Here is a 16,513-nt window from a genome sequence, read left to right as displayed (position 1 = left end):
GGAGACTGGGGTGTGTAGCAATGGTTGGAAGGGGGTCAGGGCTGACAGCCGAGGGTCTGTGGGTGATGGGGTGACACCTGGCTGTCCCCCAGCCTCTCTGTGCATGCAAGGGAGAGCACTTCTCATCCTGCCTGTCCCGCCTGCCTCCTTGCCGCGGCACATTCCCAAACTCCTGGCTCTTTGCAGTGGGTGGGTATCACGGCGGATGTTTTGGCACAATTGTTGGTGTGGACAGGGGTCCTTTACCTCGGCCAACATCTCTGGTCAGCGGGCAGGTGCCTCAGGGGCTCCACGGGGCTGCTGAGCTCAGCCATCACCAGACCCGACCCCATCTCCACCACCGTCCCCGCCCGGGGCTGTCTCTGGGTTAGTTCTGGTGCTTCCTAATCTGTCCCGCTCTCCCCGCCGGGTTTTTCTCTGGCTTTGCCCCGCCGGGCTGGAGGCAGTCCCAGCCTTTGGGGCTGGCTGCAGCTGTCCCGGCCGGTGCCAGCTCCTCCCCCCAGCAGCACGGAGGCTCCGGGGCCGGTACTACCCGGTAGCGAGGCCGGCTCGTCCTCCAGGCTTTCATGGCGCTGCCCGTTCTTCCTCGCCGTGGGGCTGTGCCAGCCATGCCTGCCTGGGAGCCCACCTTTGCTGGCTGACGAGGGCCGAGGGAAGCGCCCGTGGAGACCCAGCGGGCCACCATGGCGCTGGCAGGTGCCCTGGAGCGGCTGCAGGAGGAGGCCATTTGCCCCATCTGCCTGGAGTATATGAGCGAGCCGGTCAGCATCGACTGCGGCCACAACTTCTGCCGAGGCTGCATCGCCAAGCACTGCCAGGACAAGGGGCTGTGGGCCGACGGGCCCTTCTCCTGCCCGCAGTGCCGGGCCTCCTGCCACCGCAGCGGCTTCCGACCCAACCGGCAGCTGGCCAACATCGTGGAGAGCATCCGCCAGCTGGGGCTGCGGGGCGGCCTGGGGCCCGAGCTGGAGCCGGGGACCCCCCTGTGCCCTCAGCACGACGAGCGGCTGAAGCTGTTCTGCGAGGAGGACGAGGAGCCCATCTGCGTGGTGTGTCGGGAGTCCCTGCAGCACCGCCCGCACACCGTGTACCCCATCGAGGAGGCGGCGCACGTCTACAAGGTACGGGAGCGTGAGGCACCGGGTCCCTGTCCTGCCCCGAGGCACTCTGGCACGGGGGTGTGCGGCCACCGGCACCCCAGCATGCTCAGTGGCATCGCTGGGAAAGCAGAAGGAGGGGTAGCGCAGACGGTGACCTCCCCCCCCCCCCCCACCCCCCCAGCCGCCCTCGCTGCAGGGATAAAGCTGGACCTGCCTTATCTTTCAAACTGTTGGTGGAGCCAGGCTCACCCCGTCCATCCAGCTCAGGGACGCAGCCTGGCTCCCTGCCCACTCACAACCCCTGGAGAAGCTGAGCTGGTGGGTCCCAGAGAACATTTTGCCCCGGTAGAGGAATGCTGGCACCCAAATCCCACATCCGAGCTATGATCCTGAGAGTACCACCATCCACCCTTCACCCCAGCATTGAAAGAGGGCTGTCGCTTTGGTGTCCAGAACCTTAATAGTGCGGAAAAACATAGGGGAAACCTGCGGAGCATGGGGAGGGTTAACACTGTGAGCTGAGTGAAGAGCACAGCTGCTTTGTTTGGGTGCCAGTGCCTGGCACTGCCTGGCACTGGGTCAGTGTCTCTCCCCCGGCAGAGGAGACCCAGCCAACTTGCAGTGCTCAGCGGGTGCTGTTGGGGTGAGTTGAGCCCATTTTTCCTCTTTCCAGGTCAAACTCCAGAAATCCCTGGAGAGTCTCTTAAAGGAAGTGGAGGAGGTGAAGAAGCATGAGTCAGCAGAAAGGATGAAAACCCAGGAGTGCAAGGCAGGTGCCTGTCTTAATTCTTAAAGAATGAGCTTCAGAGATATCAGGATTTCAGAAAAAACCACCCTGAATGATCTTGTCTGGGGACACAGATTTATCATTGTCTCCAGGCTGTGTTCTGCTGTCACATGTATGAGCAATGCTGGAAGCCAGGCTCAGTAGCCGTGTGCAGCTCTATAAAAAGATTTGCAAGGAGGAGCATGCCAGATTCTCTGGAATCATGAGGACTTTATGCTGGTTAAACAAGTAGACATGGCTATTTTTTATTGCCTTTTGTTTTACAACATGTGCTTGAGTTTCAAGCCAGGCATGAGCTGTATGGTGAGCTCCACTCCACAGCAACAGGAACCAGAAGTGTTTTCATAAGAAAAAAAAAAAAGCTGAATTATTGCAACTCTGTCCCACTCCAGACAGTTCTGGGAAGAGCAGACACCAGCAAACAGCTGGTTTTCAAATCTCTTGGAGTGAAAGCTGGAAAGTAAAAGTAAATGCAGAAAAGGAAATGAAAGGAAATGAGTTATCCAACCCTGAATTTGAGCAGATGGTTAATCAGCTCTGGCAGGGAAGACAGGTTTCTCTGAATTCCCCTAGTTTTTCACTCAGCTCCCTTGCCTGTGGCAATCCAGACAAGTGGTGGTGGGTTTTAAGGATGTCCCTATGAGCCCTCTGTCCCCACTGGGGGGAGAAGGACAGAGATTGTGAGAGCTGTGTCACTGTCCTCCCATCTGCCTGAGTCAAGGCTCAGGGTCGTGGCTCAGCTGCCTCCAGTTTCCTTTGGTTGTGCTTTTATAGCAAAAAGAGCAAAGATTCCCATGTGAATGGTGGGGGGAAGAGGCTGTCCTGGCTTATCAAGTCTTCATGACTCAGGTTCAAGTACTTGGATGGGGAAAAAAAAAAGAAGTTAAATTTCCTTTTCTTTATCTTCTTCATTCTGAGGTTTCCTGGCCCAAGCTCACTGCAGAGTGTCTTTCTGCAGCTCCAGGTTTCCAGCCAGCTTTTAGGGATGAGGTGAAAAGCCCTAAGGCACTGGCAGACCCTGCCAATTGCTGGTTCTTCACCTTGTAGTGAAACCTGGGGAGCTTCCTGGGCTCTGCCTTTCCATCCTCCACATCCCCAGGGCTTCCTTTACATGGCAGATAGAGACAGGATATGAGGGAACTGTCTTACACTAAGAGAGGAGAGATTTAGATTAGATATAAGGAAGAAATTCCTCCATGTGAGGGTGCTGAGGCCATGGCATAGGTTGCCCAAAGAAGCTTTGACTGCCCCGTTCCTAAAAGTGTCAAAGGCCAGGCTAGATTGGGCTTGGAGCAACCTGGTCTAGTGCAAGGTGTCCCTGCCCATGGCAGGGGGTGGAAGCAGATGATCTTTAAGATCCCTTCCAACTGAAACCATTCCATGATTTTATGACTTTTCTACCTCTTGCTCTTAGCTGGGGATTTTTCCAGCATTGTCCACCTGCCTGAGCAGTTTATTAGCCTGGATTTGGCTGCAGGTATGACTTGTAATAAAAACCTACCCCAATACCTGAGGGCACCTCCTTGCAGCTCAACACACCCCAGACCTCTGGGGTACAGCTGAGCAGCAATGCCCCAGGCAAAGTCCTGCTGCTGGTAAACCAAGGATGCAGAGCAGGAGCTACAGTGAGGTGGAAGCACAAGTTTGCCTCTGGCTGTTTTTTAAATTCATGCACTTATCATAAAAATGCAGTATTTTCCCAGGGCCTGATGCCGGGCATGGATGCCGGAGCATCTGGCTCTGTCTTGGCTGCCTGGATAACATTCAACCCATGAATATTCTTATCCCAAGGAGACAGTAAAGAAAAAGCGGGAGAGAATTGTGAGTGAGTTTGGGAAGCTGCATCGGCTGCTGGCTGATGAGGAGAAGCTACTGCTCCAGAAGCTGGAGGAGGAAGAGAAGCAGATTCTGCTGCTGATTAATGAAAACCTGGCCAGGCTGGTGGAGGAGAAGTGCTTGCTGGAGGAGCTGATCCTGGAGATAAAAGGGAAGAGCCAGCAGCCAGCTGATGGGCTACTCAAGGTTAGGCTTTGCCACCAGCACCACTAATTCAGCCCTGGTGCCTGTGTCACCTGGGTGGGTGGCTTGGCCCAGACAAACCCAGAGTCGTTTTTGTCTTCTTCTAGGACATGAAAAGCATCCTGAGTAGGTGGGTGATTTTTCCTGATAGGTGCCATGATTATTCCTGGTAGGTACCCATGATTATTCTTGGCGGGTACCCATGGTTATTCTATGGCAGGCACCATGGCTGTTCCTCCTACTGTCCTGGATGCCTCCAGCCTTTGAGGCAGATGTTTGCATCTGTTCCACAACAGCCACCCCATCCTCCCTGCCCAGCATCTGCTTTGGTCTTCCTGGGGTAGACACAGGAGGGACTGAGACAATCCCTCAGAGGTTTTCCAGGGGCTCAGAGCCAAGGCCTTGCCTGGGTTGTGACATGTGAGCTGCATCCCCTCCTAAGGGATGTGCTGCCCAGTGGCTTTGTTCCTTCCTTCCCCAGGCCTGGCATTGCTGCTCCCTGTATCGTTTAATTCTGATCTCATTTGGATTGCCAATATGCAAGTAATTATCCCCAGTGCTCTTCCCAGCCCGAGCTCCAGGGAGACAAAGGGCACCAAAAGGGCACTGACCCCCCTCCCAGCCGGAGAGGGGCCATGGTGCTGGCTATGGATACAATCCAAGGACATCCCTCCCTTCTCAGGTGTGAAGGGGTAAAATTCCAATCTCTCAAGGCTGTGTCTGTGACCCTGAAGGAAAACTACAGCATTCCTGAGCGCTGCCTGGGCATGAGGGACATGCTGAAGAAGTTCAAAGGTGAGGGGGCAGCTCCTGGCACATTTGGGTTCTGGTTTTCTCCAGTACCCTGGGGCACAGGGAGGTTTTTCCAATAAGCTTTGTCCAGCTGCTCCAGGGTTGTGCACTGATGAGTTCAGGCTGGTTTCATGGTGAGAAGACCTTTGTTGTGGTCTTGGATGGATTGTGAGGGGACCCTGAAGCCCAGGATGTCCCTCGGGGGTTTCAAGCACCATGTTGCCCATGACGTCTTGCTTTCAGACCTCTCTCTGAAGCAAGGTTTGCTTCAGAAAGCAAATTTGGCTCTGCAGCCTGACACCAAGTATTTTGATGTGGCTCATTTTCTATATTACATTTCCCCCCAGGCAGTGCTGGAAGCTGTGCAAAACCACGAGCAAATAATTGTGGGATGTGGGATGGTTTGGGAGAGCCCAGCATTCAGGTCACAGGCACCTGCTTGTGTCTGTGCCTGCAGATGCCTGAAGCCTTGTCCATCCTTCCATCCTTCTCTCTGTTCAGTGGACGTGATTCTGGACCCAGAGACAGCACACCCAGACCTCTCTGTGTCTGAGGACCGCAAGAGCGTCCGGCGCGGGAGCAAGAAGCTGCTTTTGTCCCTCTTTGACAGCCCCAGGAGGTTCGGCAGCGCCCCAGCGGTGCTGGGCAGCCCCAGCTTCTTCTCGGGCCGCCACTACTGGGAGGTGCAGGTGGGAGACAAGCCTGAGTGGGGCCTGGGGCTGTGTCGAGAGGCTGCTGGCCGGAAAGGCTCTGTCCTCTTCTCCCCCAACAATGGTTACTGGGTGCTGCGGCTGCAAAACGGGGGCACCTACGAGGCCCTGACCGTACCCGTGTCCCCCGTGACCCTGAGTGTGAGGCCCCGGCGCGTCGGGATCTTCCTGGACTACGAGGCGGGAGAGATCTCCTTCTACAACGTGAGCGACCGCTCCCACATTTACACCTTCACTGACAAGTTCTCAGGCAATCTCCGGCCTCTCTTTTTCTTGGGTGCTTTTTTGGGGGGCAGAAATGCAGAACCCTTGGTGATCTCCTGGGTCAGGGACCCACAGGGGACTGGATGCATCATCTTGTGAGAGTGGCTGCCGTGGTTTGGGTAGAGACCTGGGAGCCCAACCAGCTTCTCCTGGTGAGTGGGGCAGCACTAGGGGAAAACCTCAGTGCCCCAGTGAGTGTCCTGACAGGATTCTGACAGGACAGTTCTGGCTGCTGGAGTGACCTGCCATGTGTGACACCCACTGTGTGCCATGTGTTGGGAAGGCACATTGCAGCAGGAATGTGCCATGTGTTGGGAAGGCACTTTGCAGCACGAATGTGCCATAACCCTCTGTGCCACTAGTGGGGACAGGGGAGTCCCCTGATCACTGATGCCCTGATACTCATCTCGCAGGCTGCTGGAGCAGCGTATGTGCCCAGCCTGCCATGTAGTGCTGACTTTGATGTGAATTGTATTGGAATAAAGCAATAAAGGCTTGATTTGGGGAACCTTGTGTGGTTAATGGTACTACTGCTGCTACTCTGAAATATCTCAGAAAGCAAAGGGTGCTGCTGGACCTGATTCTCTCTAGCCCAGAGGATCCTCTAGAGATCCCACTGTGGCATCTGTGGGATGCAGCTGCACTCTCCAGGCAGGGATTTGGGAGTGGCAGATGCCTGTGTGGTGGCTTCACCCCAGCCTTGTGGTACTGGGGCCTGGGGTGAAGAGAGAGGACATCTGTTTGGATGTGGGTGGTCCCTGGGCTGTTGTCTCTGGTCCCCTGCTCAGGAGATCCCTACAGGTCTGTTAGCTCCAGACCCTCCACCCCCCTTCAAAACCCCATGAGTGGAAAAGCTCCAAGTGTGGGGAGTTGCCCATCACAGGGCAGGGGTACTTCAGGGCTGCAAGATCCAGGGAAAGAAAAATAGCCCAAACTCTGTCTCCAGTGTTCACCTTTGGTCTGTCCATCCCCTGGTACATCCCTTCTCCTCCAGGCTGTCTTGCTGCCCCAAGGCTCTTGCCTTGAACAGGCTGCCAATGTGTTACTGGGGGAAAAGCTCATCTGAACCTGAGTGGGGCCGTGGTCTCTTTGCACAGGGCCAGGAGGAGGAGACACTGCCCTGGGTGCACAAGACACTACCCCATGGCACATGGGGTGCAAGCAGTGCCACCAGCCTGGATTACCAGCTGGAGTGGCTATGCAGTGTGTCCTTCAGACAGAAATCAAGAAGCTGCCTAATTTGAAGTCCAATTCAATGCAAATAAAATGAGATAAAAAATGAGATAAAATGAGATTTAGTAAAATACAGTCTGAAATGCTCAGCTCATAGAGTCCTGAACTGGTTTGGGTTGGAAAGGACTTTAAAGCTCATGTTGTTCTACCGCCTGCCATGGGCAGTGACACTTTTCACTAGATCAGGTTGCTCCAAGCCCTGCCCAATCTGGTCTTGGACACTTCCAGGGCTGGGGCAGCTACAGCTTCACTGGGCAACCTGTGCCAGGGCCTCCCCACCCTCAGAGGGAAGAATTCATTCCCATAACTCATCTAACCCTGCCCTCTGGCACTGGGCAGCCATTCCCCCTTGTCCTGCCACTCCAGGCCCTTGTAAATTGTCTCTCTCCAATTCTCTGGGGATGTCCTGGTTGATGCTTTAGGAGTCTTCTAGTGAATAAATTAGCTGGACTGGGAGAGCAGTTCCTCTTGACTGAGTTTTGCTGTGTTTTGGGGAGTCCCACATTCCTTCAGGATCTTTCTTTTGGTGGCTGCACAACAGAGAAAACAGACTAGTGAGACAAGCTTAGTCACAGCTTTGCCACATCCCAGGAAGGAGAAGGATGATAGATCTCAGTGGGTTCCTGCAGTGCATTGACACCCTGGAGATATTACATGGAGATTATGATCTTATATTCACTCCATGGAGAAGTTTATGGAGCCTGAGGAAATAAGAAAGGACATAAACTTCACAGCCTTAACAAAGAGCTGAAAGCAGAGGCAGTTGGTGGAGGGAGTAGTGAGGACAGCCACAGAAACCTGTTGTGCAGGGAAGGAACCAGGGAAAATGTCACTGAACCAGGAGTGGGAGGAGGTGATGGAATAGAAACTGTCCAGAGCAACCTGATCCTGGCAGGTGACGGACAAGTGGCACTTGCTGCAGGCCTGGGTGGGTAAAGTGTTTCCAGAAGAAGCAGAAGGAAGTGCAACAATTCAGAGATCTTGCAAGCAGGGGAAGAAATGAATGAGTAGAAAGGATGTGAGCTCACCCCAATGCAGCATCCAAAGTGTTTCTAGCAATCATGAATCTGCCTCCCCCGAGAAGGACAGTGGAGGTCAAAGGCATGAGATAGTTCTGAGTAGGCTCCCAGATTTTCCGTCTGGTGGACTCTGCATCACGTGCTTCTAAGGAACTGCTTGGAGCATACCAGTCTGCCCTCTGATGCCTAGACTGGTTGGCAGCTGGAGAGCAGCTGGGAGCACTGGGACCTGGCTTTGGGAGCTCCCTGCTGCCCCGAAACTGATCCTGGGGTGATTTGCAAGCAGGATTTCTCTCTAAGCCATGGCGAGTTTGTCCCTATCCTCGAAGGCAGTGCATAGATGTCTGGCTATAGCCTCCACACAGACCCTGTCCTGCAAGGACCAGATCCTGCTCAGCCTCATCCAGAGGGAACGGCTGCACAGCACAGCAGAGAATCATAGAATCATGGAATTGTTCAGGTTAGAAAACACCTCTAAAGTCAGCGAGTCCATCTATTACCCCAGCCAAGGACTGTTCTGGTCAAGGGGTGTGGTTTGGCTGAAGGCAGGAATCCCTTGAGATACCAAATCCAGCAGAGGGACCATGGATTGGATGTTACTGTTTTTCTGAGCAATCAATAGATTAAAGTAATACTTTAGGCATTGGCTCCGGGGCAGTTTCCTCACTCCCAGGCACTGGCAGTGTCCCTTGTTATGATTCAGCACAGTTAACAGACCTGCAGATTTAGAAATGTGCTTTCTTAAAAATGTTGCACCCTTCTCTTCCAGAAGAAAATGCTTCATCATCTCAGAGGGATGTGAATCATCGTCTGCGTCTTTCTAAGAACTCAGCAGAAATGTTCTTTTGGGTCCTCCAGGCCACTTCTGCCTTTTGTTGGCCATCACAGGGAAGGGCAGCAGCCAGGCACAATTTCTTCTGTAATACTTATGTGTCTTCCTTAGCCCTGGAAGACTGGGGTATTGCACCACTTTAGGAAAACACTACTTTTGTATGCAGCTAACAAACCCATCCCCTTTTACATTATATTTTTGGATTCTTGTGCTTTAGAAGTGACACACCCCCTGCTCATGGTGTCTCTGGGAAGAGCTGTTCTGGAGACTGAGCCTCCCCTCCCTGTGGCAAACCAGGGCCCTGGGGATGGGGAGGAAGGTACAGAATTGGCACTTCTGGGTGAACAAACATTTTCCCTTCAGTGTGTCTAATTCCTCTCTGAAAAGTGGAGATGTAAAAGCTCAGACCATGAACATTGACTGGCTTCAATCCACACCCCATCTGCACAGCCCTGCTCCTCCTTCTGTGAGAATCTGGACTCCACCCTCCAATTCCTCTGGTATTTGGTGTGCCTCAAAATGCCTACAGACACAGTAGAGTGATGTAAACAGCAAATATGGAGACATATGCATATATAATAATGATATTCTTATCATAGTAATGATTGAATTTTTGTTCACAGCTAGGCTTGCTCAGGACTTTTGTCAAAAAAACCAAACAAAAAACCAAAAAACTTTACCAAACAAACCAACCCCCACAAAACCAAAAAAAAAGAGAATTATTTTTATATACATTGTGCAAAACATTCAATAAATTCCACACTCTGATTTCAGGATGAATAATTTACAAATTCCAGACCCCTTTAACAGCATTGTTCTTGTTTTGATCTGAATCCAGAGAAAATTCTGCAGAAAACCACCCTCCTCTTGGTCCCAACTCCACTTTTCTCTCCTTCTGTTAAGCTTAAGGATCTCTTCTAGTTCAGCATGTTCTGTGATTCTGGTGTCCACCTGCTTGAGCACCCCATGGGACTGTTTATGGGAGGAATGAGCACCACAATTAGCCCTGAGCCCCAGGCGTGAACTTCCTGGGCAGAAAAAACTCTTTACCATGAGGATGGGGAGGCCCTGGCACAGGTTGCCCAGAGCAGCTGTTGCTGCCCCAGCCCTGGCAGTGTCCAAGGCCAGGTTGGATGGGGCTTGAAGCAACCTGGATAGTGGAAGGTTGTGGCAGCAGCTCTCTGGCTACAGAGAGCAGCACAACTTTCCCAGGCATTGTGCTGGGAAAGGCTGTGAGAAGATCAGAGAAAAGAATGATATATAATTCTTATCTTCACTTGCTGTCCCTGTTGTTGTGAACATGTGGAATGTGTTACGGAGATTTGTTTACCAAAGGGTGGTTTCTTGTTTGACCAGTGGTGATGGTGTTTGAAGGACCAATTGGGTCCACCTGTATTGTAACTGTCTATAAAAGCAATAGGTTTCTTAATAAGTATAGTTTAATAAAGTGATTGATCAGCCTTCTGTGAATCATGGAGTCAATGTAATTATTACCAGGCTGGGGGCCTGCAAGGACAGAAAGTGTCCCTGCCCATGGCAGGGGGTGGAACAGGATGAGCTTTGAGGTCCCTTCAAACTGAAGCTATTCCATGATTTTATGATTCCATGATTCTGTGACCCAAGGATTGCATGGTGTGAGGGTCTCCTTGCATGCTTCAGCTCTAGCAGCAAAATCAGCCTCAAACAGCTGCACAACCACAAATATATCCAGGACACATGGCAGGGTGACCCCTGGGTGAGGATCTAAGCTGATGGTGCCATGGGTAGTGCAGCCCCTGCCTGCTCTGAGCCATTCCTCATCCTCTGCAGAAGGTGCTCAGTTCTCACCTCTTTGCTGGGGGTGTGAAGTTGCAGCTCCTCGCGCTCTTCTGAGCTGTCACACACAGGCGGGTGCAAGATCAAGAACGACATGAGTAATTCTGGGCTCCTGCAGGCTCCCAGAATAGCAGTGAGGAGCCAGCTGAGGTACCCTGGAGCGGAGGGGGAGGGCGGGGCTGTGGGAGGCTGGAATGCGCCCTGGGTGCTTTAGCACACTGCACAAGACAGACAGCCTGTCTGCCGCAGGCTCCAGCATTGCCCGGGCTGGATGGTATTCACTGGATGACCCTGTGCCCTTCCACAAGAAATCTGAGGCTGTGGGACTGCTCCCAGTGCCACAGAGGCAGGCAGGGTTTGTATCCAAGAGGGACTGTGAAGGCTCAAGTGATTTTGGGATAATCCCAACACACCTCTTCCCCCTCCTGTCTCCTGTTCCTGCTGTTCCCTGGAGTGAGGGCAGCTCTGGGCACTAGGCTTTGTGCCAATCTCAGTCCTCAGGGTGAATCTATCCAGAAGCACTCAGGGTGGCTGGTACTTAGTGGCCAAGATGAGTCTGCCTTCTGGAGCTGGCCCTGGGCTGTGCAGGGTCTGGTGAGTCCAGGCTTTCACCAAAGCCAACCCCTTCACATGCCGGTGGCATTGTCCATCTAAATCTCCCAGCCATGGGCTCCCTCCTCTCCCAGCAGCGTCTCAGGGAAGGGGGCTCTGGTCCCGCTCTCTACCTCACTTCCCTCCTCTCAGGGTGCTATTTTACGCTGGATGCTGTGAGCACTGGGGTGGGATGACAGATGGGATGCACAGGGCCCCATGGGCTGAGGAGCCAGGGGCTGCAGCTCCCCGAGTGAGGAGTGATGTGTTCCTTCCTCCCTCAGACACACCCACATCCCCCTGATTCCTCCCAGCCCCACCTGATCCTCCTCTCTCTGCTCACCATCCACCCTTTCCTCAAGGTCACCCCTTCCCAGGGCTGCCTCCTGCCCTGCTGGCCTGTGTCCTGCTGGTGTTTATGTTTGAAATCCCAAATCCAGTATGGAAACTCAGTGTGGTAAGCTGAGCATTGTTCCGTGGAGTGCACCAGAGATCCAGGCAGGAGGAACCCAAATACTCTTTGCTGATCCAACAGATCCTGTCCAGAGCTGATCAGAGCAATCAGTGGTGTGGGAAATGCCATCAAGGACATGGGAAATACCTTCACTAAGGTGAGGTCCATTTCCTTCAGCTGCAGGGGGGGACCAGGGGAAATGTTTCCTTGCAGGGGCAGGTCCTGCCCTGGGCTGGGGTCTGGCATGATCATCTCTGGACAGGCATCTCCAGAGATGAGCAAGTTTTGGAGTCAAAGTATTACTAAGGGAATATCTGCCAAGCTTCATGTCTCAGCTAAATGAGAGCTTAATGAAATAATTCTAAAATTCTTGCAGTGAAACATATTTTTTCCACCCTCGGCTCTGGAAATAGCTGATCCATTTTATCTGTAGCTCTCAGAAAGCTTTCCCTAAAACAGCCAATATGTTAAATTTCAGCCCCTAAAGGTAATATTTTGATTGACTATAATGGGGCCAGAAATGGAATTTAATGAGCTTCCAATTGTCATAATGAATGGAAATTAAATAACTTAGAAAAAGCTTAAGACAAGTTACCTGAATGGAATCCCTGCCTTTCTCACAACTCCTCCTTCATGGCTTTTCTTGTTATTATTTTGCAAAACAGGATGTTCAGACACAGAAAGCTTGTAGGAGTTTTGACAGTGTGGAAAAGGAAATAAAGAACCTGCTGTCACTATTATAATTTCAGCTATTGTCATCCCAAAGGATTGTAACAGAGGCAAACACAGAAGATTCTTACAAAAATATTTATTTATTGTCATCTGAATTTAATTTTATGTCAAAAATATAGTTACTTAAATACAGAAAATATAATCTGAGTCTACAGGTAAAAAAACCCAAAAACATATTAAATAAAAATATTTTTTATCTCAGAGTTATTGCACCTGATCCCTCCCCTAGAAAAAATGAAATAGCACAACATTAAGTTGGGTTTTGGAATGTTTTCAGTTTCTCAGCTAGCTCTAAATGACATTGAAGCACTTCCAGTCGACCCCAGCTGGTCACGCTTGTCCATCCCGGCAGCTGGGGACATGGAGTAGCTGGGTCTGTGCAGGAGCTCAGTCCAGCTCCAGCTCATTCACGTACTGCTGGACCCAGTCCTCCTTGGGGTTGGCACAGACTTCCCGGCCCTTCCTGGTGATGAACCTGTGGGGTGCAAGGAGGTCAGTTTTTGGTGGGAGAGCACTGAATGGAGAATCACAGAATCATAGAATTATGGAATGGTTTGCTTTGGAGGGCACCTTAAAGCTTATTCAGTTCCACTCCCTGCCATGGGCATGGACATCTTCCACTAGACCAGGTTATTTCAAGCCCCATCCAACCTGGCCTTGGGTACTTCCAGGGCCAGGACAAGAGCCCTGCCCAAGTCCTGCCTCTCCCAAAGATGAGCAGCTCCATGCCTTGCCCATCTTATCCAGCAGCCACCCGTTTTATCTGCAAAGGGGTAGAGCAGGAACAGCATATGGCTTTTGTGCTCCAAGCATCACCTTGTTCTTCTTGTCTATCCCAGCTTTCCTTCCCTGTCTTTGGAAAAGGGCCTTTCCCTCCCTGGCTCCTCAGCCCAAAACCACCCTGCCCCGGAGGAGGGACTCACACGACAGCAGGCTGGGAGCACTGGCTGTTGGTTTCGTAGTAATCCTTCACAAAGCTGCGGGGCAGCTGCCGTGAGACATAGGAGAAGCAGCAGGAGATTGGTGGGTCGGAGCCAACTGTGAAAGGCAAAGACAGTCATGAGCAGTGCAAAGGGATGGGGGACAAGGCAGGGAGCTGGGATTACCCATCCCTGGGTCTAGGGAGCAGGGATTATGTGGAGGAGGAAGAGAAAAGATGGGGTCTTTTTTCTTCTTTCTTCAGTTATTTCCCTGCTGGGTTTACCCTGAGCTAGCATTGACACAGCCCATGCCACCAGGCAACATCTCCCAGCCCAAATCTGGCCAGCCCTAGCCCTACTCAGGGTGCCCACATTTGATCCCTGTAGCAGGGATGGGGGGCATGGTTGTGCTTTTACCCTAAAAAAGGTAGCAAACCTTTAGCTTTTATGCTAATGGTCTTTGAGCTCTTCTTGTCCCACAGCCCTGGAGCACCTGCCAGAAGATGGTGGGACAGAGGGAGAGACCCAGAGTGGAATTGCTGTCAGAAGGGGCTGTCCCAGCAGCGACATCTCTCCTGTCCCCACTTTGGGAAGGTGAGGAGACCCTGGACTTACGTGGAGCAGCAGAGGTCTGGTAGCAGAAGGCAGCGATGAGGATGGTGAGGGCAACCACAAACACCTTCATGTTGCTGGAGAAGTGGTGGCTGGAGCTGGAGCTGGAGCAGGCAAGGGTAGCTTGGAAGCGTCTTTGCTGTCTGATGCTGAGACCATCAGCAGCCTCTCAATTTATAGAGCGAGAGGTCTGTGCAGAGCTTGCGTAGGCATGGTGGAATTTCCACCAGAGTCCACTTGTGCTGCAGTCTCGTGATGGAACAGGGCAGCCCCAGCTCCGGAAGAGTGAAGCTCCCTGCTCGATTCAGTGCCTCCCCAGTGACACAGGATATGAAACAGTCACTGTGGCTATTTCTGCTTCTCTCATGCCTGTCCCTTAGTAAGAAGTTCCTCTGTGGAGGTTCCTGCATTTGCTAAGTCCCCTGTTACCCAACCTTCCTGGCAGCTTGGAGGGGAGAGTGTATCCATGAGAGAACTATGCTGGAGGGGCCAGAAGCATTAGTGAGATGAGGCTGGTTAGGGAAAAAGAGACAAGTCTCCTTTACCAAGGATTCTCCCATATTTGCAAAGCCCTTGGTACCCCAGGAGCAGGAGATGGGAGCTGTCACCAGTGTCCTGCATGTGTTCCCCATGGCTGGAGGTGCCTCAGGGCATGTCCTGCAGCTGTGACAGCACTGCAGGCACTGGCATAGGTAGTGGTGGGCATGAAAGAGGAATCTGAGAAGCTGAAACACTCAAGTTTCCTCCTTAATTTAAAGGAAAGGAGTGCTGAGATGGGCTACTTGTTATCTCCTGGAACTGCCTGATGCACCCCAGGTCCTATTAGGAGACATTAAATTGCAATTTAATCAAACTGTTGCTTTTTTAAAATAAAGAATATACAGTTACATTTCAAGAGCTACTGGTAGACTGGGCATGAGGATGCAGAGAGTTGAAAGAAGTGTGGATATTTGTGGATAACCTGAAGATGAGGCAGAAGGAGTTCCAGGAGCAGGGTGAGGAAGGAAACAGTGATTCTGAAAATGAAGAGCAGATTAACTATGTGGTGAGGGCATGGACAGAAACTAGGATGTTGGGAAGAAAAGGGTATCCTGTCTTAGCTGATGAGAGAAAATGACCACAGACCACAGTCCAAGTGCTGAGTCCTGCACTTTGGCCACAATAACCCCCTGCAACGTTCTAGGCTGGGGACGGTGTGGCTGGACAGTGCCCAGGAGGAAAGGGACCTGGGCGTGCTGGTTGACAGTCCGCTGAACGTGAGCCAGCAGTGTGCCCAGGTGGCCAAGAAGGCCAATGGCATCCTGGCTAGTATCAGGAATAGTGTGGCCAGCAGGAGCAGGGAGGTCATTCTTCACCTGTACTCGGCACTGGTGAGGCCACACCTTGAGTATTGTGTCCAGTTCTGGGCCCCTCAGTTTAGGAGGGACGTTGAGATGCTTGAGCGTGTCCAAAGGAGAGCAACGAGGCTGCTGAGGGGCTTGGAACACAAGCCGTATGAAGAACGACTGAGGGAGCTGGGGTTGTTCAGCCTGGAGAAAAGGAGACTCAGAGGTGACCTTATCACTCTCTTCAACTTCCTGAAGGGTGGCTGTGGTGAGCTGGGGCTCGGTCTCTTTCTCCGGGCAACAACAGACAGAACAAGAGGCCACAGTCTCAAGCTGTGCCAAGGGAGATACAGGCTAGAATTAAGGAGGAAGTTTTTCACAGAAAGAGTGGTCAAATACTGGAATCATCTACCCGGGGAGGTGGTGGAGTCACCATCCCTTGATGTGTTTAAAAAAAGACTGGATGTGGCACTTGGTGCCATGATCTAGTTGAGGTGTTAGAACATGGGCTGGACTCGATGATCTTGAAGGTCTCTTCCAACCTAGAAATTCTGTGATTCTGTGATTCTGTGACTGGAGAAGCAGTACAATGTGTAGGAGAGAGTGACAGCTCTGTGAAGGCTGGGCAAGGGCTGAGACAGGGATGGGTCACTGGAAAGAAGACACCACCCTCCACACAGAGAGCCATGGAGGTCTGACAGACTTGCTGAGGAGGAGAGGGAAGGCTGGGCAGGGAGGTGATGAGTGCTCTGGGAAGAGCTGAGGGCCGTCCAGCTGTAGTGAGATGTTCTTAGAAGGATTTCCTGTTCTCTACAGGAACACAGACATTCCTGGGGAATGTCTCCATTTTGTTATTTGGAGTGGTGATGTCTTGATAGATACTTCCTAAATAACAGTGGAAGGTTTATAATGTAAATGGAGCAACCCAACCTCACCCTGGCATCTCTGCACTCCCCCTAGCAGCGCTGGGTACTGACTCATCCTATTTCTATTAAAGGTTTCCAGTTACTGCCCCAGGAACCTTCTGTAAATAACCTGGTGTTTTCCCAAGATCCTTCAGCTCTCCACCAGTCGTGCGGAGTTAGCTCCATGCTCCAGGTGGGCAGGGAGGGTTCCAGAGGACAAGGCACAGGAGATGCCCCAGACTTGTCCCCACCCTCAGGAAGGCTCCTGCTGGGAGCTGTGGTGGTGTCTCTCAGTAAGGCTGGGGAGGGCAGATCTAACCCATGAAGCAAATATGGCTCTTGCCAAGCTGAGCATCCCCTTCCATAGCTGATCTGGCCCATTTCCATCTTTCCCTTTGCAAAG

The 16,513-nt window shown here is 52.1% G+C and overlaps 2 protein-coding genes across 3 annotated transcripts; one reads left to right on the top strand and one right to left on the bottom strand.

Moving 5' to 3' along the window:
* Nucleotides 1–468: 468 nt before the first annotated feature.
* Nucleotides 469–6,180, top strand: TRIM50 (tripartite motif containing 50). 2 transcript variants are annotated; one of them, XM_077188727.1, is made up of 6 exons: nucleotides 469–1,121; nucleotides 1,774–1,869; nucleotides 3,679–3,909; nucleotides 4,014–4,075; nucleotides 4,589–4,701; nucleotides 5,200–6,180. In XM_077188727.1, the coding sequence occupies exons 1-6, from the start codon at nucleotides 684–686 to the stop codon at nucleotides 5,769–5,771; spliced, it is 1,512 nt and encodes a 503-aa protein (XP_077044842.1). In that variant the 5' UTR covers nucleotides 469–683; the 3' UTR covers nucleotides 5,772–6,180. The 2 variants fall into 2 exon arrangements, with proteins under 2 accessions (XP_077044842.1, XP_054503157.1); XM_054647182.2 differs by having other exon boundaries at nucleotides 471–1,121; nucleotides 4,014–4,036.
* A 6,235-nt stretch (nucleotides 6,181–12,415) lies between these two features.
* On the bottom strand, nucleotides 12,416–14,147 carry LOC129129140 (C-C motif chemokine 4 homolog). Its single transcript, XM_054646876.2, has 3 exons — nucleotides 13,884–14,147; nucleotides 13,272–13,386; nucleotides 12,416–12,823 (listed from the first exon to the last, which is right to left on the bottom strand). The coding sequence occupies exons 1-3, from the start codon at nucleotides 13,951–13,953 to the stop codon at nucleotides 12,736–12,738; spliced, it is 273 nt and encodes a 90-aa protein (XP_054502851.1). The 5' UTR covers nucleotides 13,954–14,147; the 3' UTR covers nucleotides 12,416–12,735.
* Between the last annotated feature and the right edge of the window lie 2,366 nt (nucleotides 14,148–16,513).

This window comes from Agelaius phoeniceus, chromosome 20 (genome assembly GCF_051311805.1).
Source record: "Agelaius phoeniceus isolate bAgePho1 chromosome 20, bAgePho1.hap1, whole genome shotgun sequence".
NCBI lineage: Eukaryota > Metazoa > Chordata > Aves > Passeriformes > Icteridae > Agelaius > Agelaius phoeniceus.
Note: the sequence above shows the minus strand (reverse complement) of the source record. Positions and strands in the feature narration are given on the sequence as shown.

Coding starts and splice junctions, on each gene's coding strand:
- TRIM50 (XM_077188727.1), top strand. CDS start 684: ATGGCGCTGGCAGGTGCCCTGGAGCGGCTGCAGGAGGAGGCCATTTGC. Junction 1,122..1,773: donor AGGCGGCGCACGTCTACAAG/GTACGGGAGCGT, acceptor TCCTCTTTCCAG/GTCAAACTCCAGAAATCCCT. Junction 4,702..5,199: donor CATGCTGAAGAAGTTCAAAG/GTGAGGGGGCAG, acceptor CTCTCTGTTCAG/TGGACGTGATTCTGGACCCA.
- LOC129129140 (XM_054646876.2), bottom strand. CDS start 13,953: ATGAAGGTGTTTGTGGTTGCCCTCACCATCCTCATCGCTGCCTTCTGC. Junction 13,387..13,883: donor CCAGACCTCTGCTGCTCCAC/GTAAGTCCAGGG, acceptor TGCCTTTCACAG/TTGGCTCCGACCCACCAATC. Junction 12,824..13,271: donor TGCTCCCAGCCTGCTGTCGT/GTGAGTCCCTCC, acceptor TGCACCCCACAG/GTTCATCACCAGGAAGGGCC.